This window comes from Anolis sagrei, chromosome 2, assembly GCF_037176765.1.
Source record: "Anolis sagrei isolate rAnoSag1 chromosome 2, rAnoSag1.mat, whole genome shotgun sequence".
NCBI classification, from domain to species: domain Eukaryota; kingdom Metazoa; phylum Chordata; class Lepidosauria; order Squamata; family Dactyloidae; genus Anolis; species Anolis sagrei.
This window is the reverse complement of record NC_090022.1, coordinates 183,956,443-183,983,890: the sequence shown is the minus strand read 5'-3', so window position 1 is coordinate 183,983,890 and position 27,448 is coordinate 183,956,443. Positions and strand designations below refer to the sequence as shown.

Sequence of the window (27,448 nt, the reverse complement as noted above, 5' to 3'; positions counted from 1 at the left end):
TGGGGCAGGGGGATTTCAAGTTTCTCAGGACCTGTCCACACAGCCATATAACCCAGAATATCAAGGCAGATGGTCCATAATATCTGCTTTGAACTGGATTATATGAGTCTAAACTGTCAGATAATCCAGTTCAGTGTGGATTTTATATAGCTGTGTGGAAGGGATCTCAGACTGTAGACCTCTGCATCCTGCATCATCTTCTCACTTTCAGAGTATTACTAGAGCGAAATACAGCCCTATTCACTGCTCCTCAGTAACTCAGCACTACACTGTAGTTCTAATAGAGTTCAATATTAATTTGTTCTTGTACTGCACTTTACAAATATTTTAAAATAGAGGAGTTGGCTTCTCTCTGCTGGCAATAGAGTAGAAAGCAAGTAGAATCACTGGTAGAGAGGTGAGAGCAAGTGTGGTGTAGTAGCCTGGGCTTTGGACTCTGGAGACGCAGGGTTTGCATCCTTGCTTAGCCATGGATACCCACTGGGTGACCTTGGACAACTCGCACGCTGTCAGCCTTAAAGGGAGGCAAACCCTCTCTCATTAGTGTTGTCGAAGGCTTTCATTGCTGGAATCACTGGGTTGCTGTGGATTTTCCAGGCTGTGTGGCCGTGTTCCAGAAGCATTCTCTCCTGACTTTTCGCCCACATCTATGGCAGGCATCCTCAGAGGTTGTGAGGTCTGTTGGAAACTAGACAAGTGAGGTTTATATATCTGTGGAATATCCAGGGTGGGAGAAGGAACTTTTGTCTGTTTGAGGCAGGTGTGAATGTTGCAACTAGCCATCTTGATTAGCATTTAATGGCCTTTCAGCTTCAAAGCCTGGCTGGTTGCTGCCTGGGGGTATCCTTTGTTGGGAGATGTTAGATGGCCCTGTTGCCAATAAAACCCTGTGATAGGAACACCATAAATCTGAAGGCACCCATTAAAAAGGACAGCATCACTGGCACAGCTCCCTTTAGACTGGATAATAGAATGTAATTAATTGCTGTGATCTAGGACATTCTAGTATAATTAACCAACAGGTTGAGATGAAATCTCAGGGGCACTGCTATGAGATCTCCACAGCACTAAGTGGTGCCCTTGATCTGTAGTTCTTTCTGCTCTTGCATTCACACTCATTGTAGGCTGAAGGTTGTCTTCTTGTTACATATTTCTCTATTGCAGAATCAATGATATTGTAGTGACAGTGCTTTGTGTTTTTTTTTTTCTTTTGGCTCTCACACCGGAGATGGATAACATACGTATCATGTTTACACAAGAGTGCGGAGGGAGAAATAGGCACCTACAATTCTGTCTGGATCCATTTCAGGCCTCTTCCACCTTGTCTGCTGCAGAACACACTTTGCTCCCATACATCTCTCTCAGTTGTTAGTTTCCAGACACACAGCAGAATGCTGGTAACACTATGTAACAAAATTTGAAAAATGTTCCGTTCTTTAAAAAATATAGCAAAATGTGTTGCAGTTTAATAAACATTTCCCATGTTTCAGTTATAGAACCAATTAAGAAATGACATTTATAACCCAGGAACAAAAAATCGTGTTACATAGTGCTAACAACAAACAGACTGATGGTTTAAATATAATGGAAGTAAGTCGTCTAGCTACTTGCAGACAAAACTATAATGACTTCAGTTTCCAAAGAAAATGAAGTTGTGAATATAGTTCTAAGTGCCCAAGGCAATTATAGCTTCTTTGGTGTATTTCTTGGACAAGGTTATTTTTGTTGTTCCTTTTGGTTTCCTTTCACCGAGATCTTCCTAAGTTACCATCTTGACAAGAGCAACAGCAAAGGCTTATAGTCATCAAATGTATTGTAACCAATAACAGTGAGACATACAAAAGTCAAAACGCACCCCCTCCAACACACACAAGTTAAATTAAAGCACGTTGCAGAGAAGAGAGAAAGATCCTTCATTTGCTGCTCCTCTTTGGAGAAGGCAAGCCAAGCCCTTCCTTCAGTGATTCCCACCACCCAGGTAGCTCTCCCCATAAGCTGCTTGAGAGGAAGGCTGAAGAGATCAGGAGACTTTTGTGTATGTCGCGTCTTGGCAGCAATATAGAGGCACTTCAATAGGTTCATTTCCTTCCCTTTCATATTAGCCCTCTTGAGTATATCATGGTCTCCATTTCTACAAGTGTCTCCTTTCACCATCTAGCCTTTTCAGTTCTGAATTGCAAACTACTTCAATATGAAAGGTGCTTAAATACATCCAGGCTGGCATTAGCTTATACCTTATCCTTACCACACACCTCATAAAATCACCTGCAATGCTCTCTTGAGAACTATACATACACCGCTCCCAATATTTAGCTTTCTTATTTGCCTGCAGGGTTAGCACTGGGAATACATGCTACGTCTACCAAAGAGAATAGCTTGCCCACCAGCCAGTGCATCTTTGCAGTGCAACCCAATAGCTTATACAATAAAGCATCTTCAGTCATGCAGTCAGAATGAAGCCACCTGTCTGCTATTGCTGTGGTGCAGCCATTCAGGGCTCTTCTCCCTTTTTTGTGGGCTGTTTGTCAGGTAAGATAACTGCTCCAAGGTTATGCTAGGGCAGGCAGGAGCCCAACAAGGCATCAGCCACACAATAAGTTAAAAACAAACACTTCTGTGACCATTCTAGTATAGAGATTACTCTTGGTCAGAGAGTCCCTGTCACTAGAGTGCGGTGCGTCTTCTCCGCCACCCCACTCAGTCACTGTTGGCAAGCAGGCAAAGCGGGTTTTCGTCCTGTCCCTCCAGCCGGCGGCCTCGCTTGTCCACACACCAGCACTGGCCCCTCTTCTGCCCTCTGGATGCCAGGCACTATAGAGAGAAAGGATGTTGATATGGCAGAGGTGAGAATACCAGTCAATTGCACACCCTTCAGTAGCAAAGCCAACATAAAATATTCAAAGACCACCAGGAAAAAAGTCTCATAGACTTCTTCCCTTTTGATTTGATTTTGGTTTTGATTGAAAGCAGGGGAAGAAATCCTGTGAGCTGATTTTATGTCCTGTAGAATAGTGGTTCCCAACCTTTTTTTGACCAGGGACCACTGCGACCACATTCCGACATTAGTACCAAAAGGGTTCCGAATCCGTTTTTGGTCAACTTGAGATTTGGTTTGGTTATTTGAGATGCCGATTCAGAAAATTGCATCGGATAGATCACATCAGCTTTAGTTTCTGATACAGAACATATGCCATCCAGTAGTCGCCATCTGCTCGCCCACAGAAAACCATATTATTTATTTAAAACATTTATATTCCATCCTTCTCACCCTGAAGGAGACTCAGGGCGGAGCACAGCATATACACGGCAAACATTCAATGCCAGGACACAAATTCACATACACATACATAAACATTAAAAAAAAACATTTATCAAAATATTAAGATACACGATTTAAAACTGTCCTAGTCATCTGCATCAAATCTAATTGGCCTGGTCATCTTTCCTATTGCTGCTTTATTGCCCTGTCCCAAAAGCTTGGTCCCACAGCCAAGTTTTTACCATCCTTCTAATCTCACCAGGAAGGGAGTTCCATAGCCGCGGAGCAATCACCGAGAAGGCCCTGTCTCTCATCCCCACCAATCGTGCCTGCGACAATGGCGGGACGGAAAGCAGGACCTCCCCGGAGGATCTTAATCTCTGCAATGGTACATAGGGTGAGATGCGTTTGGACAGGTAATTTGGGCCAGGGCTGTTTAGGGCTTTATAGGCCAAAGCCAGCACTTTGAATTGTGCCCAGTAGCAAACTGGCAGCCAGTGGAGTTGGCGTAACATGGGAGTTGTATGCTTCCTGTATGCTGCCCCAGTTATTAACCTGGCAGCCTCTCGTTGGACTATTTAAAGCTTCCGAGCAGTCTTCAAAAGCAACCCCACGTAGAGTGTTTTGCAGTAGTCTATCCTAGATATCCTAGATGTATTTAATAAGCCTTGATACTATAAGAGGGCTTCGCAAAATCAGCCACTCTCGTTGCAAATGGTGAGTTCGTGGACCATATTTTAGTTCTTGCAGACCACTGGTGTTCCGAGGACCACAGGTTGGGAACCACTGATGTAGAAGATCCCAAAAATCCAATGTTCTACACTAGTGTTGAGCTAGACCTAGAAAAATAAAGAATTACCAGCAAAAAGATGATTTAAGACAGAAGAGAAGGGTGTCGGAAAGAAAGTTCACTCTGCCAGTTTGCTAGTCAAAAGAAAGCACAACAGGAGCCTTAGATGGGGAATTGAGGGAGATGAAAGTATGTGTAAAGGTTCAAAAAGACTTTATGACCTGCAAGGATGAGACAGGGCTTTGAAGGGAAAACTGAGAGTTCAGTAGGAAGGGGTGAGAGAGGGTGAGCTATTGAGAAGGAATAGAAACAGGCACAAGAACTGAGAAGAGAACAAAAAGGAAGAAAAGGACTGAACTTCATGTATGCTTAAAAAAAAGTTCTGAGTATAAAACTAAACTACACATCTCAGCCATGTGGCACGTTTGGCACCCAATGGCTTTGCTCTGCAGATTAAATCTATTGTATTTTAAATCTTCTCGTCTCTAGTGCTTGATTGGAATAGATACTAGGCTTTTTATGAGACACCTATCCTCAACACTATTTCAAATGTTAATGCCACAAGAAGGTATTTACTCCTCTGTTGGAAAATGTATCTTCTGAGTGAAAGATTTGCCTTTCCTCAGCTGAATCCTCCTCTTGTGCTTTGTGGAAATTGTGGTGTCCCCTAACTGGGATGAGGCAGGACCACAACAGGAATTCAGGAATGCAATCTCTCCTAATAGCAGACAAGCCTGGTGCTTGTTTCTTGTTGATAGGAGTGTGTAAAGAACATTGTGTCACATCTCTGCTATCCGGGTAGGTACTGTACCACTAGTTCCCGATAAGATTCCACTGGAATCTGAATGCTTGCAGATCCAGCAGTGCTCAGGTGCTATAATGAGGCATATTGCAATGTCTCTAGAATTGTGCAATGGAAAGCAGTCTCTAATAGGTAAAGGTAAAGGTTTCCCTTTAACATTAAGTCTAGTCGTGTCCAACTCTGGGTGGACACGACTAGATTTTTGGTTTGATTCACAAATCAAATGAAGATTTTGGTTTTGATTGAAAGCGGGGGAAAGAAATTCTGTGGGCTGATTTTATGTCCTGTAGAACAGTGGTTCCCAACCTTCTTTTGACCAGGGACCACTTTGACCAAGGGCCACTTTGACCAGGGGCCACTTTGACCAGGGACCACTCTCCGACATTAGTACCAAAAGGGTTCCGAATCCGTTTTTGGCCAACTTGAGATTTGGTTTGGCTATTTGGGATGCTGATTCAGAAAATTGCATCGGATAGATCACATCAGCTCTAGTTTTTGATACAGAACATATGCCATCCAGTAGTCACGATCTGCTTGCCCACAGAAAACCATATTTTTTATTTATTTTATTTATTTAAAACATTTATATTTCGCCCGAAGGGGACTCAGGGCGGAGCACAGCATATACAAGGCAAACATTCAATGCCGGGATGCTTGTTTCCATTTCTAAGCCGAAGAGCAAGTGTTGTCCATAGATGCCTCCAAGGTCATGTGGCCAGCATGGCTGCATGGAGCAAAGTTACCTTCCCACAGAAGCAGTACTTATTGATCTCACATTTGCATTTTTTTCGAACTGCTAGGTTGGCAGAAGCTGGGCCTAACAGCGGGAGCCTACCCCACTCCCAGGATTCGAACCCCCAACTTTTTGGTCAGCAAGTTCAGCAGTTCATTATGGTTTAACCCACTGTGCCACCACATATGTATATGTAAATATAAAAATTATGTCTCAATAAGAACTTTAACACAAACCCATTCTTCAACTGTGAAATAAACAGCAGCTTTCCTAAAACCTGTATTTAATTTGTTATAAATGATTTTTATATCCTGCTTTTCCTTTATTCAATTCAATTTCCAATGTATAGTCTACTCCTCCCCACTTTCTTTTCATAACAACTCTATTAAACATAGTGCCATTCCACACACACACACACACACACACACACATACATACATAGCTGAAAATGCCAGGGTTCTAAGCAGGGCCTTGCAGCACATGAGCAATGGGCCATTAATTAATTTAGGAAACTTTAATTAGAGTAACCCAGGAATAAGCTTTGCTTCCAGTTAAAAGAAGGGAGATGAAGAATATTAAGATCAAAAAACATTAAGGAAACATTGAAGTATTTGGTTTGGAAACTGAAGAATGGCTAGTGCTCCCTTCAAATAATGGGAAAAAATAACCAGTTTTGGAGCCTGTGCAAAAGTAAGACTAAACACTAGATGGTGCTAGGTCTTGGTTGAAAGCTCCCAGTAGCACTGGTTGAAATATAGCTGAAGGCTTGAAAATGTGGAACACGTCTATAAAGTAGATCTGTCGAAACAGCTGAACATCCAAAAATGAATCAACGAAAAGAGGAGATAGCTATACCAGAACTCTTCACAGCCCTCAAAGAGAAAGGGGGTAGTTAAATTGACTGCCCAGCTAAATAAGTTTGGTTGAGAAACTGATGATGTCAGACAGAGGATGACCATGTCCTTCCTCAACATCATGTGGTCTATGGGATTTGGGGAAATCAGCCCACCTCCCCAAAAGAGCTCCTATGACTGTTCTGATTCTCGCATGAATGGGAACGGGAGGAGCCTCTTTGCTTCCTCCTTCAGCAAGACAATTGCCAGATCGGATTTTTCAATGAGTCATTTGACAACTGCCTGTTTGGATTTTCCCACTCTTGATCTTCAGCATATACACAGAATTCAGACACAGCAACTAGGCCAGTGTGCCAAATACTATGAGATCTTACAAACATGCCATGTTGGATTTAGATTCAGTTAATGCAATTCACTATCAGTCGCCAAGAGTCCCTAGCTCCAAGGCTTTAAAACAGAGACAGTCAACCTTTTACTGTTCAGATATTCTTGTCTATGCTGCCCATGGCTGATGGGATTTGTAGTTCAGCATCATCTATAGGGCCCCAAACTGTCCCCCTCCTGCTTTGAAAGGAAAGCTGAAGACAGATAAAAAAATTAAGGAAGAAGTGTGTTGTAGAAGGCTTTCATGGCTGGAATCACTAAGTTGCTGTGAGTTTTCTGGGCTGTATGGCTATGTTCCAGAAACACTCTCTCCTGACGTTTCGTCTGCATCTATGGCAAGCATCCTCAGAAGTCCTGGACTTTCCACAGATATATAAACCTTACTTGCCTATAACCCCATAACTTCTGATAAATAATAATAATAATAATAATAATAATAATAATAATAATAATAATCTTTATTTATACTCTGCCACCATCTTCCCCAATGGAGACTCGGGACGGGTTACATGAGGCCAAGCCCAAACAACAAATTACAGCAAATAAAACCGAAAACGCAAACCGAAAACGCAGACAATAAACAACATCATAATTACATAAAACGTGAATGTGTAGCAATATAAAATTACAATAAACACAATCACAGTGACAATGGGCGGGCTACATGTAATGATTAAAAGAAAAGACTACTGTATATACTCGTGTATAAGCCTAGTTTTTCAGCCCTTTTTTTCGGCTGAAAAAGTCCCCCTCAGCTTATATTCAAGTCAAGGTTATTTATTATTTTACTCTGTTGTTGTTGTTGTTGTTGTTGTTGTTGTTATTATTATTATTATTTTCATTTATTATTTTATTCTATTTATTATTATTACATCTATTATTATACATTTATTATTTTACTGTATAATTGTTGTTATTGCTACATTCATTATTGTACTCTTTTTATTATTGTTGTTATTACATTTATTATGTTACTCTCTTTATTATTATTGAAAGGATACGTAAGCACATTTACAATGAAGAAGGTAAATAATCATTTAATCAGAGTTGGACAGTCTTATCTTAAATTACCATTTTTGTAAATATTCAAAAATATATAACCTACTGATTCCTCAATTAATGTAATTTAATTGGTATCTAGTCTAGCTATCGTCTAGTTATACCATTAGTGATGTTCCTGAGAGTGTTCAACCAGCCGTGTTGGTGTCAATTACAATCCTATAGATTCATTTCCCTTTGAAGAACACTATGTGTCTCCACACTTGCACTGAGTCGTAGATTGTGGCAACCCACCCTGTTCTCATTCTCTTGAGACATAGCTGAAGAATCTGCTCTTCCTACAGCCCACGGTTGGTCTTTGTTTTCACAGCTAGGGCTCACCTATAAGCCCAAGAGCAAACCCCATTTTGCTGCTGAACAACATTGCCATCTGTACCTGTTTCCGCCTGTAGAAGCCTTTGGTGTCACAGTTGGGAATGAAGATATCTTCACCATTCAGATAAAGGGGGGCCTTCAGCTCCTGTAAGATGGCAGCCAAATGCATTCGGCAAGGAGCCTGCTCAAACAAGTGGGACAGAAGTCACAGTTAAGCACCGACATTTGTGAAACATATAGAGCAAGAAGAGTTCTTAAAGCCATGTATTCAATCTGAATTACATAATAATTCAAAATGTGGGTTTCCGGGCTCACTAAAGGAATCAATATTCTTGTGAGAGGCAGTATATAAAATGAATACTAGCATGAAATGAACAAAGGTCTGAAGACCATGAATAGTCCCTATGTAAAGGTAAAGGTTTCCCCTGACATTGAGTCTAGTCATGTCCAACTAGGGGTGGTGCTCATCTCCATTTCCATACGCACCTCCAAGGTCATGTGGCTGGCATGACTGCAAGAAGCGCCATTACCTTCCCACCAACTCACATTTGCATGTTTTCGAACTGTTAGGCTGGCAGAAGCTGGGCCTAACAGTGAGAACACACCCCACTCCCCAGATTCAAATCTCCAACCTTTTGGTCAGCAAGTTCAGCAGCTCAGTGGTTTAACCCACTATGCCACCCTATGAGGAGCATCTTAAAGAGCTGGGCATGTTTAGCCTGCACAACAGAAGGCTGAGAGGAGGCATGATCTCTAAGTTTCAATATCTGAAAAAATGGCATAAGGAAGCGGGAGCAGTCTTTTCTACCGCTGCCATGGAGACTAGGAGCCATAGCAATGTGTTCAAATTACAGGAAAGGGGAACCCACCTAAACTTTAGGAAAAACTTCCTGACTATAAGAACTGTTCAACAGGGGAACTCTCTGCCTTGGAATGTGGTGGAGGCTTCTTTCCCGAAGGCTTCTAAATGGGCTGGATGGCCATCTGTCAGGGGTGCTTTGTGCTTTTCTTGCATGGCAGGGGGTTGGACTAGGTCAGGGGTCCTCAAACTTTTTAAACAGAGGGCCAGTTCACAGTCCCTCAAACTGTTGGAGGGCCGGATTATAATTTGAAAAAAAAATTAATGAATTCTTATGCACATTGCACATATCTTATTTGTGGTGCAAAAACACTTCAAAATAATACAATAATTAAAATGAAGATTAAATTTAACAAATATAAACTTATTAGTGTTTCAATGGGCAGTGTGGGCCTGCTTTTGGCTGATGAGATAGGATTGTTGTTGTTGTTGTTGTTGTTGTTGTGTGCTTTCAAGTCGTTTCAGACTTAGGTTGACCCTGAGCGAGGGCCGGGAAAATGACCTCGGAGGGCCGTATCCGGCCCTTGAGCCTTAGTTTGAGGACCCCTGTTCTAGAGGCATTCTCTCCTTACGTTTCGCCTGCATCTATGACAAGCATCTTTTGAAGTTTCGCCATAGATGTAGGCGAAACGTCAGGAGAGAATGGCTCTAGAACATGGCCACATAACCCGAAAAAACCTACAACAACCCAGTGAGGATTGTTGTTGTTGCTGTGTGCTTTCAAGTTGTTTCAGATTTAGGTTGACCCTGAGCGAGAGCCGGGTAAATGACCTTGGAGGGCCGCATCCGGCCCCTGGGCCTTCATTTGAGGACCTCAGGACTAGGTGGCCCATGTGGTCTCTTCCAACTCTGTGATTCTATGAACATGCTTACCGCTTGCTTCCCTGACATGCTAACTTTCTAGAGGCAAGGAGGGTGAGTTTGAATGCTTTAAATCTCATGTGTGTCCAGTAATACGATTCTTGTCTTGCTTTCTGAAGATGTGCAATCCCAGAAGAATTATACTTTTCTGAAAGACTATATTATAGGAGTATGGTCAAGGCTGAGAGGGAAGGAAGAATAATAGACTCATAGAGTTGGAAGAGACCTCGTGGGTCATCCAGTCCAAACCCCTGACAAGAAGATGGATAAGAGCAATGTGGAGGTTTCCTTGTTTTTTAAGCCTCAGTATAATTATTGCAGGACAAGAGCTCTCAAAAGTTACTTTTTGGACTACGGCTTCCAGAATTCCCCAGCATGGCCAATAAGTTGTATTTCAAAAACTTCTCAAACTAGGATGGTAGCATGGCAGTAAAGCATGTCATGCTACCATGGCATGCTTTACTGCCATGTGGAAGAAGCAGACGTGGCCTCCAAGCAAAAGCATTTCATGCCACACACCGTATCAAGGTCCTCTTTGGCATCACTGTTGATGGATAGCTGCTCTAGCTGGGCTTTGCCAACAGAAGCCTCTTGTAGTGGATCCTGGCTATGCAAGCGGAGTGGCTCTGGAGTGAAGTGAATTGCTCCATGATTCTCACCTGGAAAGAAGAGACGATAGATTTCATCATTGTTTTCTATGTCTTCAAGTCATTTTTGACTTAGGAGGGGGTTTTTTGGTTTTTTTTGGCAGAGTTTGTTCAAAGAAGAGTTGCCTTCCTCTAAAGCTGAGAATTTGATCAAAATCACCAATTAGGTTTCCATGGCAAGGCAGGGATTTGAGCCCTGGTCTTCTAATGTTCGAGTAGAGTTTGACACCACTGTAACTGCCATCACTCAGTGCTGTGAAATCCTGGAAACCGTAGTTTGGTGAGGTACCAGCATTATTTGGCAGTAAAGGCTAAAGACCTTGTAAAACTCCCATTATTCCATAGCACTGAGTCATGGTTGCTAAAGTCTACAGCAGGCATCCTCAAACCACGGCCCTCCACCTGATTTGGTCTCCAACTCCCAGAAGCCCTTGCCAGCTTGTTCATTGGCCAGGAATTCTGGGAGTTGGAGGCCCAAACAGCTGGAGGGTCACAGTTTGAGGATGCCTGCCCTACAGTATAGATGTACCTCTAGTCCAGTGGTTCTCAACCTGTGGGTTCCCAGATCTTTTGGCCTCCAACTCCCAGAAATCCTAACAGCTGGTAAATTGCCTGGGATTTCTGGGAGTTGTGGGCCAAAACACCTGGGGACCCACAGGTTGAGAACCACTGATCTAGTCCAACAGTTAAACCACTACACCATGCTGGCTCTTTGGTGCTGAAGACACCTAAAAAAGCAAGGCAAGTGGTTGGAAGACTACCTCCAAGCTAGAAACATCCCAACTCTGCACTGTGAACTATGAACAGAAGTATGAAAAATGAAGCTAATCTTGGGGAACAACTTCAGCCTTGAAAAGGTGCACTCCATCAGGTTTTCCATTCTCTTTAGCAATATGGGTTAAGCACCCCTTATCTGGAAATCCAAAATATTCCAGAATCATTCACATGGGTGGCTGAGATAGCGACACCTTTGTTTCCTGATGGTTTAGTGTACCTAAACTTTGTTTTGATACATAAAATTACTAAAATTTATATAAATAAAAATGTAATGTTCGTTTGTGGGATTAACAGAACTCAAAAACCACTGGACGAATTGGCACCAAATTTGGACAGCATACACCTAACAACCCAATGTATGTCTTTCACTCAATTTTTTTTATTTTGTCATTTGGGAGTTGTAGCTGCTGGGATTTATAGTTCACCTACAATCAAAGAGCATTCTGAACTCCACCAACGATGGAATTGAACCAAATGTGGCACACGGGACTCCCATAAACAACAGAAAACACTAGAAGGGTTTGGTGGGCATTGACCTTGAGTTTGGGAGTTGTAGTTCACCTATATCCAGAGAGCACTGTGGACTGAAACAATGGTGGGTATGGACCAAACTTGGCACGAATATTCCATATGACCAAATATGAACGCAGATGGAGTTAGGGGGAAATAGACCTTGACATTTGGGAATTGTAGTTACTGGGATTAATAGTTCACCTACAATCAAAGAGCATTCTGAACCACACCAATGACAGAATTGAGGCAGACTTCCCACACAGAACCCCCATGACCAACAGAAAATGCTTAAGGCCACCCAGTTCAACTCCCTTCACCAGAACAAGAAAACGTAATTAAAGCTCTCCTGACAAAGAGTCATCCAGCCATAGATATAGTTAGATATATATGATTCATGCACACACATAGTATCATAGATTTGAAAGGGACCCCTAAAGAAGGACGATTATATGTTGCATGTTCCAGAGTAGGCAAAGCAAACAATCTCCACATCAACACTGACAAAGAAACAGCAAGAAATACTGTTTACCCACAAGCATAAAGAAATTACATATATTAGAAACCAACACTTTCTCATTACTTTGTTTTCCAGATCACCAGACTGGCCCACAATGCGTGGCAGGGGACGGGTAGTATTTTATAAAATTATCTTCAAGCTATACTTTTATGATGGATATGAAATATGAATTAAATTGAGTACTATCTCCAAGGCATCTCATTATATACATATATGCAAATGCAGATATTCCACCCCCACCCCCCCAAATCCCAAACACTTCTGGTCTCAGGGGTTTTGGACAAGAGATAATCATCCTGTGTGTGGCTCGTAACACATCCCCTATTCACCTCTAGATGGAGCAAGGACAATTTGGGATTCCCTGATGTATCAATGATGGCTGACAGGTGCATCACCATTTAGTCAAACCACAGCTGTATGTTCAATTCTCAGTGAGCAAAGGGAAGGAGGCAAGGCAGGATGCTGGGTTAGGATGTTCACTAACAAAGCCTGCCGTGTAAAGGGAAGATGGCTGACAATCATCCTGGTGAAAGCACACACACCTCTGAAGTACAAGAGTAAAATCTGTTCCTGTTTGCAATCTCACAACAAAGGAGATCAGACAGAAAACAAGGAAATATAGGACTCGAAGGTACAGTCAACCACATTGGCCTTGTAAGTGCTGGTATGAAAATGGTTGTTTCCTCCAACTCCAACCTATTTCAGCATGTCAAAAAGTATTGTCTGGCAAAATATCAAGGCAGGGCTAAAGTCATTGCAGCTTTGCCTGCACTCTAGCAGGACAGAGCTGCATCAAACTTTGTAGAGATGTGACTAAAGATCGTGAGGATTCACCAAACCCCTTCCTGTCTGTTGTGTGCCTTCAAGTTCGAACCACTGAGGACTTTAAGATCATCTGGGGAGGCCCTGCTCTCGGTCCCGCCTTCGTCACAAGCACGTTTGGCGGGGATGAGAGACAGGGCCTTCTCAGTGGTGGCCCCTCGGCTACGAAACGCCCTCCCTAGAGAGATCAGATCTGCTCCCTCCCTCTTGACATTTCGGAGGCAAGTTAAAACGTGGCTATTCGAGCAAGCATTTACAAATACAGAGTAGCTAACATAGGAAATCGAATGACCTGACAATGGAACTGGACAATGCTTGAAAATAATGAGACACGGATGATGTTGTTTTTGCTGCTTTTGTGATGTCTTATACTGTTTAATGTTTTTTATCTATATTATGTTTTATGTATACTGATTTGTTGGAAACTGCCTTGAGTCGCCAATTGGTTGAGAAAGGCGGTATACAAATACAGTAAATAAATAAATAATAAATAAGTTGTTTCCGACTCTAGTCATCCTATCATGGGAATTTTCTTAGCAAGATTGGTTCATAGAGAAGGTGCATTTATTTTCTCTAAGCTGGAAGAGTGTCCCTAGCTCAAGGTCACCTGGTTGTTTCCATGGCTAAGCAGGGATTCCAATTCTGGTCTTCACAGACCAGTTCTCAAACCAGTTAAACCCCATTGGCTTGCTGAGAAGATATTGTAACTTTTCCTTAATGAGCATTGTACCTTTTATTTATAAAGGGTATAAAGCACCCAACATGATCTTAATAGATCTAGCACATTCAGTAAATCCATACCTGAAATCAGGGATGATGATGATGATGATGATGAAATAATAATAATAATAATAATAATAATAATAATAATAATAATTTATTTGTATTCTGCCCTATCTCCCTGAGGGGAGTTGGCGGTTCGAATCCGTGGGATAGAGTGAGCACTCGCTGCTAGCCCCAGCTCCTGCCAACCTAGCAGTTCAAAAACATGCAAATGTGAGTAGATCAATAGGTACTGCCTCATCAGGAAGGTAAACGGTGCTCTATGCAGACATGCTGGCCACATGACCTAGGAGGCATTTATGGACAACACAGGCTCTTTGGCTTAAAAATGGAGATGAGCACCACTCCTTAGACCCAGAAGGGGAAGCCTTTATCTTTATGTGTGTTTCATTGTTTCTAGGCATTGAATGTTTGCCTTTGTGTTTGTGTATGCATGCTGGAATCCCCCCTGAGTCCCCTCGGGAAGATAGGACAGAATACAAATGCATCATCATCATCACTATTATTTGAAACACAACAAGATTAGTATACAGCAAACAAGATCACTATGCTGGTTGTTGTATTGGATCACACGTCGGACACTTTCCAAGTGTCTAGGACTGTGTGATGTATTGGTGAATAATACATGGAGATTATTATTATTATTATTATTATTATTATTATTATTATTATTATTTGAAACACAACAAGATGAGTCCACAGCAGACACTCTGCTGGCTGTTGTATCACACGTAGGACACATCCCAAGTGTCTAGGACTGTGTGATGTATCGGCGAATAATGCGTGCAAATCTCAATAAGGTGGCCGTTTGCAGCTGGCAGATGATAATTTTGTCAGCGCTGATTGTGTTTAAGTGCAGGCCAAGGTCTTTAGACACTGCACCCAGTGTGCCGATCACCACTGGGACCACTTTGACTGGCTTGTGCCAGAGTCTTTGCAGTTCGATCTTTAAATCCTCATATCATATCAGCTTTTTGCATTATTATTATTATTATTATTATTTGATACACAACAAGATTAGTACACAACAAACAAGATCATTATGTTGGCTGTTGTATTGGATCACACGTCGGACACTTCCCAAGTGTCTAGGACTGTGTGATGTATTGGCGAATAATGTGTGCAAATAATAATTATTATTATTATAATTATAATTATTTGAAACACAACAAGATGAGTCTACAGCAGACACTCTGCTGGCTGTTGTATTGGATTACACATCGAACACTTCCCAATGCCTAGGACTGTGTGATGTATTGGCGAATAATGCGTGAAAATTATTATTAATATTATTATTATTTGAAAAACAACAAGATGAGTTCACAGCAGACACTCTGCTGGCTGTTGTATTGGATCACACATCGAACACTTCCCACGTGTCTAGGACTGTGTGATGTATCGGCGAATAATGCATGCAGATCCCAGTAAGGTGGCCTTTTGCAGCTGGCAGATGGTAATTTTGTCAGCGCTGATTGTGTTTAAGTGCAGGCCAAGGTCTTTAGGCACTGTACCCAGTGTACCAATCACCACTATTATTATTATGTTCACCATAATAATAATAATAATAATAATAATAATAATAATAATAATTTATTATTATTATTATTATTATTATTTGGACCTGTGGTCCTCACCCTGGAAGGGGGATGGGGGGACGGGACAGCCACCATGGCCAATGATCAGGGCAGAATCCTTAATCATCCATCAATCAGAATGGAACCCCCCCTCCCCAATAAATAAAAATATGTCTGGAGCCTTCCAGGCTGAGAACCACTGATATAGGAAAAGTGTTTTAAAAGATACAAAATCAGAAGTGAATCATGGAAATTTCCCATTAAAAAAACACATCTCCAGTCTCTTAAAAGTCACGGTTACATTAAGTTCCAATTTAAAGCAAAACAAAGCCATCTAATCTATCCTGACAGCTCCATAATCTTGCTACTTCGGATGTCTCAGGCGTGTGCTCCAGTTCTCCTTGGGGAAGCCCCACCCAGCTTGTGGCAAGTTATATTCATTTCTCCCACTATAATTATCCAGCTACGATTGCCCTTGGGGGGAAATGCAAGGTCTGTCAACAAATTAATGCCTGCCCACCACTACCTTGGCATCACGGATGGGCCAGGAATTTTGGGGTTTCCAAATTTCTATTTGAGACCTGAGAGAGAGTCTGAAAGAGCAGGTTTCATTAGAAAGCTGCTTCCCATTCCTGCTCTCCAGAACACCCGGGTGACACACATAACTCCAAGGTGAGTCCCATCCCTATAAAATTCAACCTTAGGCTCAAAATAAGACTTAACACTGCCAGCTCTGTTATTTTGGCTGGCAGCTATTCCAATATTTTAATAGAGATGACATGAGATTCAGGACCATCCCACAACTTGTTCCCAAACAATGCTGAGTCCAAAACTTTATAGTCTGAAACTTCCTTTTAATTTACAGCACAAATCACTGTTTGGTTAAGGAGTTACATCAAAATACTAACAACAAGGAGAGTACAACTAAGGATGGCACGTAAAACCAATGCTAGACTCAAGGGCTCCTACCAAAACCCAAGGGCCCTTCCACACCGCCATATACCCCAGAATATCAAGGAATATAATCCACAATATCTGTTCACACTGCATATAATCCAGTTCAATGTGGATTCTATACAACTGTGTGGAAGGGGCCCTAGACATACATTGCAACTGTATACTGCCCATGCACTGTCAAATGAAGACATGGATTCTTTTTCTTCTTCCTTCGCTCTTTCCTTCCTTTCCTTTTTTCTTTCCTTCTCTCCTTTCTTCTTTCTCTACCCATTTCTTTCCATCCCTCTTCCTTTCCTCTTTCTCTCCTTTCTTCCTTCTCTATCTCTTTTCTTCCTTCCTTCCTTCGCTCTTTGCTTCCATGCTTCCTTCTCTCCTTCCTCCCTTCCTTCTCTCTTTCCTTCTTTCTTTTTGTCATTTATCTTTTGGGGAATGTTAAATCCTTTCCACTGTTTTTTTTTTGGGGGGGGGGGGGTTATGAGTGATGGACAGTCATTGATCTGTTAGGGGTGTTGTGTCCAAATTTCAAATCATTTCGTCCAGTGGTTTTTGAGTTCTGTTAATCCCACAAACGAACATTACATTTTTATTTATATAGACTAGCCATCCCCTGCCACACATTGCTGTGGCCCACATAGAGGTTCTGTGTGGGAGGCTTGGCCCAATTCTATCGTTGGTGGGGTTCAGAATGCTCTGCGTTTGTAGGTGAACTATAAATCACAGTAACTACAACTCCCAAATGTCAAGATTCTATTTTCCCCAAACTCCACCAGTGTTCACATTTGGGCATATTGAGTATTCGTGTAGAGTTTGGTCCAGATCCATCATTGTTTGAGTGATCTCTGGATGTAGGTGAACTACAACTCCAAAACCAAAGGACACTGCCCACCAAACCTTTCCAGTATTTTCTGTTGGTCATGGGAGAACTGTGTGCCAAGTTTGGTTCAAATCCATCATTGGTGGGGTTCAGAATGCTCTTTATTGTAGGTGAACTATAAATCCCAGCAACTACAACTCCCAAATGACAAAATCATTTTTTTAGTGAAAGACATACATTGGGTTGTTAAGTGTCTTGTGTCCAAATTTGGTGTCAATTCGTCCAGTGGTTTTTGAGTTCTGTTAATCCCACAAACGAATATTACATTTTTATTTATATAGATTACAGAGGGGAAGTATCTGCCTCAAAATATGGGAAGCTCCCAGAGGACAATGCTGTGTATGTTTTACTCTGAAGCAATGCATAGTCGGTGTATCCAACAGGCATGCTGTAAGTCAGTTTCTTCAAAACATAGTCAGCAAATGTGATAGTATCCTGACATTGGAAGCACTTCTATTGCACTCCACTTCGTGTCTGCTGTGGGCTATGGCCTGCAATGTTCCACAATGATTACTCAGAGGTAACTGTATGCAGGACCTCAGTCTGAAAAACCAGTTCAGCATAATTTCCAAGCAATACTTGAGGGTAGCAGAAGCAGAAAAGGCACCAGACTTTAGCCACAAGTTCATTATAGGGACAGGTAGCTTGGCATCACGTAACACAACTAATAATTAAGATGACTGAGGCTTCTCTTTTTGCCTTGTAAAACTTCACAGTCACAGCTTGCTGCAAAGAAACCAGTTTAGAGGGTTTTTTAAAAATAATAATAATAATAATACAAGCGTTTTAAATTTGCATTCTACTTTTCCTTCAACTGAGCTCAAGGAAGTGTAACTGCATCCACTCCCTGAGATTAAGATCAATGTTGAATAAGAGAGAAGAGCTTCACAAGGCTTGATGCATGGATCATCAAATGTCTAACCTCTAACCCAATGAAGTCTATTGGTGGGCTTCGGAGGTCCTCTGAAGCAGACACAAAAAGATGTTTCTTCAATTTAATTTCCTTAACTTTAAGGACGATAAGGAAGTTAAGTTATTGTATATTTCCATTAAGTACTACCCCCGGTGGCGCAGTGGGTTAAAGCCCTGAACTGGCAGGATTGAAGACTGACAGGTCACAGGTTCGAATCTGGGGAGAGGCGGATGAGCTCCCTCTATCAACTCCAGCTCCTCATGCGGGGACATGAGAGAAGCCTCCCATAAGGATGATAAAAACATCAAAATCATCCGGGCGTCCCCTGGGCAACGTCCTTGCAGACTGCCAATTCTCTCACAACAGGAGTTACTCCTGACACGACAAAACAAAAACAAAAAAACCTCCGTAGGGATACCAAGGTGCTTGTTCATAAAGCTATTGTCCTCCCAACCCTGCTATATGCCTGCGAGACGTGGACTGTCTACAGATGTCACATGCAACTCCCAGAACGATTCCATCAGTGCTGCCTCTGGAAAATCCTGCAAATCTCTTGGGAAGTCAAGTGGACAAATGTCAGCGTGCTGGAAGAAGGAAAGGCCACCAGCATTGAAGCGATGGTCCTCCGCCATCAACTCCGCTGGACCAGCCACGTTGTCCGGATGCCCAACCACCGTCTTCCAAAGCAGTTGCTCTACTCCGAACTCAAGAACGGAAAATGAAATATTGTTGGGCAGGAAAAGAGATTTAAAGATGGGCTCAAAGCCAACCTTAAAACTGTGGCATAGACACTGAGAACTGGGAAGCCCTGGCCCTTGAGCGCTCCAGCTGGAGGTCAGCTGTGACCAGCAATGCTGCAGAATTTGAAGAGGCACGAAACATGAATAAAGTCTGAAATAATATCTTGAATAAAATCATTCCACCATGGGTTGTACTAGTTATTAATACCACTATGTAACACGATTTTTGTTCTTGGCTTATAAATGTCATTTCCTAATTGGTTCTATCATAAAAACATGGGAAAAGATTATCAAACTGCAAAAATTTAGTTTTTGTGAGACATCCTGCAGCACATTTTGCTACAGTTTTTCAATGTATATCTCGTAGCATCTCAACCAATGTAACATTGTTTGTGGCAGCTACAAAAACAAAGTTTCTGGAGTATAACAACTACTTTCAAAGTAAATACCACACAATAAAACAGGAAATAACACGTTCAAACTAGGAACAGATTTTTTTCAAGTTTGTTACATAATAGAAGCTGGGACTTCTGCCCTTCCTCTTCTCAATTGAACTGTCCTGCCAAACCTTTAAACACAAACCTGCCAAACCTTTAAACACAAGTGGATATGCTCATCTATAATTAGTCCAATTCTCCAGATTCACATTCTGTATAGCTACTTACTGGCCCAAACTAGCACTGCCAGAAAGTATGTGGAGATCTAACCCAAAATCATAGAAAATATTTCAAGAAAAGAAATGAAGCAGCATCTTACTAACTTTTTAAAACAGGACTGTGATATTTGGGATATATATGTATGTGTATGCACACACACATATAGTGTCTAGATCCAGGGAAGTCATCTTACCCCTCTATTCTGTCTTGGTCAGATCACCCCTGGAATACTGTGCATCACAATTGAAGGGAGATGTTGACAAGCTGGGATGTGTCCAGAGGAGGGTGACTCAAATGATCAAAGATTTGGAGAACAAGCCCTATGAGGAGTGGCTTAAAGAGCTGAGCATGTTTAGCCTGCAGGAGAGAAGGCTGAGAGGAGACATGATAAGGGCCATGTATAAATACATGAGGGAAAGTCATACGGAGGAGGGAGAAAGCTGGTTTTCTGCTGCCCTGGAGACTAGAATGTGGAACAATGGCTTCAAACTGCAGGAAAGGAGATTCCACCTGAACATGAGGAAGAACTTCCTAACTATGAGAGCTGTTCAACATTGGAACTCTCTGCCTCAGAATGTGGTAGAGGCTCCCTCTTTGGAGGCTTTTAAGCAGAGGCTGGATGGCCATCTGTTGGGGATGCTTTGAATGCTATTTTCCTGCTTACTGGCAGGGGATTGGACTGGATGGCTCACGAGGCCTCTTCCAACTCTATGATTCTATGACTGTATGATGTGTTTGTATATGTGGAGCTTGTTTCCAAAAAGTATCACATCCAACTGAATTTTTTTTAATACAGGAATCGAGAAAAATGTGTTAAGGATGTGCATTCTTTTGCTATAAAGTGCCATTTTCCAGACCTTTACCGAAGTGATTTCATACATTCTGATAGTTTTTATTTATTCTTAATACCTCACTCCTAGCCAACAATGTTATGGAGCCCCTGGTGGCACAGTGGGTTAAACCCCTGTGCCGGCAGGTCACAGGTTCAAATCCAGGGAGATGCAGATGAGCTCCCTCTATCAGCTCCAGCTTCTCATACGGGGACACGAGAGAAGCATCCCACAAGGATGATAAAAACATCAAATCATCCGGGCGTCCCTTGGGTAACGTCCTTGCAGACGGCCAATTCTCTCACACCAGAAGCGACTTGCAGTTTCTCAAGTAGCTCCTGACACAATAAAAAAAGCCAACAATGTGCTCCCACTGATGACTTGGTTTTCATTTTTTTGAATTTGGTACCTTTTGGAAACATACTTCAAAAATAATGCAAATTCTTTTATTGCTTCCACTTTTTAAAGTGAAAATTGAACTCCTGCACCCACATATCCCATCAGTAAAGTGGGTTACTGGTAATTGTGACTCCCTGAAATGCAAGCAATTTAAACTGCAAACACCCAGTTTGCAAGCTTCAGTCTGTAGTGAATTTTTAAATCACAAACAAAGCCATTTCATAGCCTGCATTCCACTACAGAACTGAACACAGGAATAGAGATATGGACATTTTTTTTCCTTAGGGAGCCACCAAACAATTTTAGAGATAAGAAAGGCCTTCAATTGCAACATAATTTCTCACCATAAATCTAGGTCTTTAAAAGAAAGGACAAGGCCAGATACTTTTTTTCCCCTAATATTAATGTTACAGAATTCAAGCCCCAGCTTTCCCCTCCCAGGATGTCTCTGTCTGCCGCAGAAACTAGTGGATACTTGTAGTTGGCAAAGCAAAAGCCACAGATAACTCACCAGAGTCCTCCCATGAATTCTCCGCCTGGCCAAGATCTCTTTAGGGTATAGGTGTCTCTATGGAGGGGAAAACGATACCCGAGCAAGATTTGGACAAGATATGCATATGGAAATAATAATAATAATAATAATAATAATAATAATAATAATAGAAAAAATGGTTCTGGCTCACAAATGGAACTCTGAAAAAGGAGACAGAGGGCCTGATTCTGGCAGCCCAAGAACAAGCCATTCGAACCAATGCCATCAAAGCCAGAATTGAAAAGTCGAGCACAGATCCCAAATGTAGACTCTGCAAGGAAGCAGATGAAACAATAGATCACATCCTCAGCTGCTGCAAGAAGATCGCGCAGACAGACTACAAGCAGAGGCGTAACACCGTTGCTCAGATGATTCATTGGAACTTGTGCCACAAATACCATCTGCCTGCAACAAAGAACTGGTGGGATCACAAGCCAGGAAAAGTTACAGAGAATGAACATGCCAAACTCCTCTGGGACTTCCGGATTCAGAGTTTTGGAGCATAATACTCCTGTCCTCACAATCGTGTTAAAAAACAAAGTAAGGATCGTCGATGTTGCAATCCCAGGTGACAGCAGGATTGAAGAGAAACAACTAGAAAAGCTGACACGATATGAGTATTTAAAGATCGAACTGCAAAGACTGTTACAAGCAAGTCAAGGTGCTCCCAGTGGTGACTGGCACACTGGGTGTAGTGCCTAAAGACTTTGGCCTGCACTTAAACACAATCGGCACCGACAAGATTACCATCTGCCAACTGCAGAATGCCACCTTATTGGGATCTGCACAAATTATTCGCCGATACATCACACAGTCCTAGACACTTGGGAAGTGTCCGACGTGTGATCCCAATTCAACAGCCAGCAGAGTGTCTGCTGTGGACTCATCTTGTTGTGTTTCAAATAATAATGCCATAGATGTAGTTGAAAATGCTTCTGGAACATGGCCATACAGCCTGAAAAACTCACAGCAACCCAGTGATTCCAGCCATGAAAGCCTTCAGCAACACAATAAATCATCATCATCGTCATCATCATCAGAACCCCTGGTGGTGCAGTGGGTTAAACCCCTGTGCTGGCAGGACTGAAGACCGACAGGTCTCAGGTTCGAATCCGGGGAGAGGTGGATGAGCTCCCTCTATCAGCTCCAGCTCCTCATGTGGGGACATGAGAGAAGCCTCCCACAAGGATGATAAAAACATCAATTAATCCGGGCGTCCCCGGGCAACGCCCTAGCAGACAGCCAATTCTCTCACACCAGAAGTGACTTGCAGTTTCTCAATTCGCTCCTGACACGACAAAAAAAAAATCATCATCATCATCATCATCATCTTCATCATCATCATACCCTATTTGTAGATTGCCCTATTTCCCCGGGACTATCTCCCCGGAGGGAAATGGTGATGATGATCCAAGTAGGAAGATATAGTTCTTTTTATATGAGAGGAGTTTTGTACTATGGCCCTTCCATGTGACAGCAGAGCCTTTTGGGCAATAGGCATCATCTTTGACTTCTTTTATATTATATAGTTGAAATGCTCTGTTTCACCTTTTGACAGTCACAGTTGCATCCTAGAGGATTTAGAGTCTGATCAAAGGCATCAGGGGAGCACGCCCACATTCCATAGGTAGTTAATGTGGAATCATAGTGCTACAATACTGTAGTGTGAAAGGGCTCATTCTTGACAACCTTGAGAAAGGAGCCATTCTTATCTGACAGTCTGCTTGTCATATTTCACTTGCTCAAAAGAGATGGCTATTACCTGTTGGCAGTAGTGAGGACAAGAAAGAAGTGCATCAGCTCTGAGGATCAGGTGAACATCAGTGCCTTTTCAAAGCAAGAGACAGCCAAGCAATGAACAGCAAGCTGGAACTAAGTGACTACTGAAGCACAGCTGCAAGGCAACATCTTTGCAATCTATCTATTCTATACACATAATATAAGTGAAAAATGTATATGTGGCAGAGGTGTCCACTTACACAGACAGCCTCCCATCTCCACAAACAGGCTATAATTCCAAGTATTGAGAAGCCTCCAAAGGCATTCCCTCAACTGACATTGCAGGTTATAGTGAGTGTCATGAACATGTAGCCCAAATGTTGTCAATGTCCTCCCCAAACACTAACCACCCAAGGAATGCATTCATTCGGGGACAATTTCATCCTAGATTTGACACGTTTCCTCCATCACAGACAGGCATCCCAGGGTGGTTTTTGAGTTATGTTAATCCCACAAACGAATATTACATTTTTATTTATATAGATACTAGCCGTCCCCTGCCACGCGTTGCTGTGGCCCAGTCTGGTGATCTGGCAAATAATGAGACAGTGGTTGATTTCTAATGTATGTAATGTCTTTATGCTTGTGTGTAAACAGTATTTCTTGCTGTTTCTTTGTCAGTGTTGATGTGGAGATTGTCTGGTTTACCTAATCTGGAACATGAAACATATAATTGTTCTTCTTTAGGGGTCCCTTTCATATCTATGATACTATATCTGCGTGTGTGTGAACCATATCGATTTATCTATATCTATGGCTAGATGGCTCTTTGTCGGGAGGGCTTGGATTACATTTTCTTGCCCCAGTGAAGGGAGTTGGACTGGATGGCCTTCAGTATTTTCTGTTGTTCATGGGGGGTTCCATGAAGGAAGTTTGCCCCAATTCTATTGTTGGTGGGATTCAGAATGCTCTTTGATTGTATGTGAACTGTGAATTCCAGTGACTACAACTCCCAAACATCAAGGTCTATTTCCCCCAAACTCCATCTGTGTTCATATTTGGGCGTATTGAGTGCTTGTGTCAAGTTTGGTCCAGATCCATCATTGTTTGAGTCCACAGTGCTCTCTGGATGTAGGTGAACTACAACTCCCAAACTCAAGGTCAATGCCCACCAAACCCTTCCAGTATTTTCTGCTGGTCATGGGAGTTCTGTGTGCCAATTCCATCATTGATGGAGTTCAGAATGCTCTTTGATTGTAGGTGGATTATAAATCCCAGCAACTACAATTCCCAAATGACAAAATCATAATTTTTTGAACGATGGGCACTCCTTGTGTTGTGAGACGTTTTGTTGCCAAATTTGGTGTGATTTCATTCATTGGTTCTTTTGTTTTTAAGGTACTCATTATGCACAGAGCATATATATATATATATATATATATATATATATATATATATATAGTATGATATACTGTTTTATTATTGCATATTTGTATATCTGATGCTGTAATGTTTTTGATTGTGAGCCGCTTTGAGTCTCCGGCTCACGAGGTATAAATAAATTAAATATTAATTTTTTTAAAAATTAAACAAATTAATTAAATATTAAATAAATAATAAATATATAAATAAAACTTGTTTAAGGGTTAGATAAATAGATAAATAAATTCTGCACCACTGTGGCCTCATTTAACAAAGTTTTGCAGTTTGATAAACTTTTTTTTCCATGCTGAACCATTTAAGAAACGACATTGATAACCCTGGAGTAACATAAGTCGTGTTACACAGTGTGCAAAGCTAGCTTGAAATCAATATTCTACAGCAGTGGTTCTCAACCTTCCTAATGCCATGACCCCTTAGTACAGGTCCTCATGTGGTGGTGACCCCCAACCATAATATTATTTTCGTCGCTACTTCACAACTGTAATTTTGCTAGTGTTATGAATGGTAATCTAAATATCTGATATGCAGGATGTATTTTCAGTCACTGGACCAAATTTGGCACAAATACCCATACTGGTGAGGTTGGGGGTGATTGATTTTGTCATTTGGTAATGCTGGAGTTGCTGGGATTTATAGTTCACCTAAAATCAAAGAGCCTTCTGAACTCCACCAAGGATGGAATTGAATCAAACTGGGCACACAGAATTCCCATGACCATGAGAAAATACTGGGAAGGTCTGGTGGACATTGACCTTGAGTTTTTTGGAGTTGTAGTTCACCTACATCTAGAGAACACTGTGGACTCAAGCAATGATGGATCTGGATCAAAGTTGGCACAAATACTCAATATGCCCAAATGTGAACACTGGTAGAGTTTGGAGAAAATAGGCCTTGCCATTTGGGAGTTGTAATTGTTGGGATTTATAGTTCACCTGCAACAAAATAGCATTCTGAACCCCAACGACAAAATTGGAATGTGTCCAGAGGAGGGCGACTAAAACGATCAAGGGTCTGGAGAACAAGCCCTATGAGGAGCGGCTTAAGGAGCTGGGCATGTTTAGCCTGAAGAAGAGAAGGCAGAGAGGAGATATGATGGCCATGTATAAATATGTAAGAGGAAGCCACAGGGAGGAGGGAGCAAGCTTGTTTTCTGCTTCCTTGGAGACTAGGACGCGGAACAATGGCTTCAAACTACAAGAGAGGAGATTCCATCTGAACATGAGGAAGAACTTCCTGACTGTGAGAGCCGTTCAGCAGTGGAACTCTCTGCCCCGGACACTTTCCACACAGAACCCCCATGGCCAATGTTTTCTGATGGTCTTTGGCGACCCCTCTGACACCCCCTCGCGACCCCCATGGGGTCCCGACCCCCAGGTTGAGAAACACTATTCTACAGGATTGGGTGGCGACTGTCGGGTGGCTCCCCTTTCTCATCTGCAGCCAAAGGAACCTGGCAGATCTCTCTTCCAACGTCAGGACCCGGCTTGCTGGAAGGAAGAAGAAGGCAAAAGGGATTCAGTCTGTCTCACCTGCGTGGGGTTCTTGCTGCTGGTGCTGCTCCTGGGTCCGGTTCCTCCTGCCTGCTGCTGCTGCTGCTCCTTCTAAGCAGAGGCCCCGTCCGCGGAGCAGGGCGTGGAGCGGGGTCCTCTCTCCCGGCCGCGGCACGCAGCGCAATCCCGGGGCGCATCCCGGAGTGTAGACGCCGCACGGCTCCCCCGGCGCGCGCGCCAGCCCCGCGCAGCCCTTGCCCTCCGCGCACGAGGACGACGCCTTGCAGCCAGAGCCCCGGGAAGCAGCAGAAGCAGCAAGGTGCGGGCAAGCAGCCGTCGAGGCCACGGGGAGCAGCAGCAGCAGGAAGAAGAGCAGCGCGAGCATGGCGAGGCAGGAAAGGAGAGAGAAGTCCTTGCGGCGCGCGGCGGATGCAGCAGCAGCAGCAACAGCGGGGCCCTTAAATGCCTGGCCCGGCCCCCGCCAGCCAGCCAGCCAGCCTCCTTCCAGGTGCAGTCCGCCCCGAGGGAAAAGAGGGCAGGCCCCTGGACGGCAAGGCATGCCCCCTCTCCTTCTTCCCTGCGGAGGAAAAGGAAGCCCTCCAGCGTTTCTATTCCTGATGGGGAAACAGAGGCCCCTTCTACACTGCCCTCTCTCCCAGGATCTGAGCCCAGACGTTCTGGCAGTGGACTGGACACTACATAAACCAATTCTAAAGCAGATCATCTGCAGCCCCTTCTGCACTGCCATATAAACCAGATCATCCAAGCAAGTCATCCACGTTTGAATTGAGATATCTGCGGCCCCTGCCTGGCTCGAGAGCAGTAAGTGTGAAAAAGATCTTGGAGACCTCGTGGACAACAAGTTAAACATGAGCCAACAATGTGATGTGGCGGCAAAAAAAGCCAGTGGGATTTTGGCCTGCATCAATAGGAGCATAGTGTCTAGATCTAGGGAAGTAATGCTACCCCTCTATTCCGCTTTGGTTAGACCACACCTGGAATATTGTGTCCAATTCTGGGCACCACAATTGAAGAGAGATATTGACAAGCTGGAATGTGTCCAGAGGAGGGCGACTAAAATGATCAAGGGTCTGGAGAACAAGCCCTATGAGGAGCGGCTTAAGGAGCTGGGCATGTTTAGCCTGAAGAAGAGAAGGCTGAGAAGAGATATGATGGCCATGTATAAATATGTGAGAGGAAGCCACAGGGAGGAGGGAGCAAGCTTGTTTTCTGCTTCCCTGGAGACTAGGACGCGGAGCAATGGCTTCAAACTACAAGAGAGGAGAGTCCATCTGAACATGAGGAAGAACTTTCTGACTGTGAGAGCCATTCAGCAGCAAAACTCT

The 27,448-nt window shown here is 42.7% G+C and overlaps 1 protein-coding gene across 1 annotated transcript; it reads right to left on the bottom strand.

Moving 5' to 3' along the window:
• Window positions 1-1,795: 1,795 nt before the first annotated feature.
• Window positions 1,796-26,688, bottom strand: IGFBP6 (insulin like growth factor binding protein 6). The gene is made up of 4 exons (XM_060763019.2): window positions 26,142-26,688; window positions 10,436-10,575; window positions 8,258-8,377; window positions 1,796-2,811 (listed from the first exon to the last, which is right to left on the bottom strand). The coding sequence occupies exons 1-4, from the start codon at window positions 26,659-26,661 to the stop codon at window positions 2,698-2,700; spliced, it is 894 nt and encodes a 297-aa protein (XP_060619002.2). The 5' UTR covers window positions 26,662-26,688; the 3' UTR covers window positions 1,796-2,697.
• Between the last annotated feature and the right edge of the window lie 760 nt (window positions 26,689-27,448).

What these genes read in the sequence shown, in the direction of transcription:
- IGFBP6 (XM_060763019.2), bottom strand. Translation starts at nt 26,661, where the DNA reads ATGCCTTGCCGTCCAGGGGCCTGCCCTCTTTTCCCTCGGGGCGGACTG. An exon ending in CCAAAGAGGACCTTGATACG is followed by an intron (nt 8,378 to 10,435) that starts GTGTGTGGCATG and finishes TTGTTTGAGCAG; the next exon opens with GCTCCTTGCCGAATGCATTT. An exon ending in GCTTCTACAGGCGGAAACAG is followed by an intron (nt 2,812 to 8,257) that starts GTACAGATGGCA and finishes TTCTCTCTATAG; the next exon opens with TGCCTGGCATCCAGAGGGCA.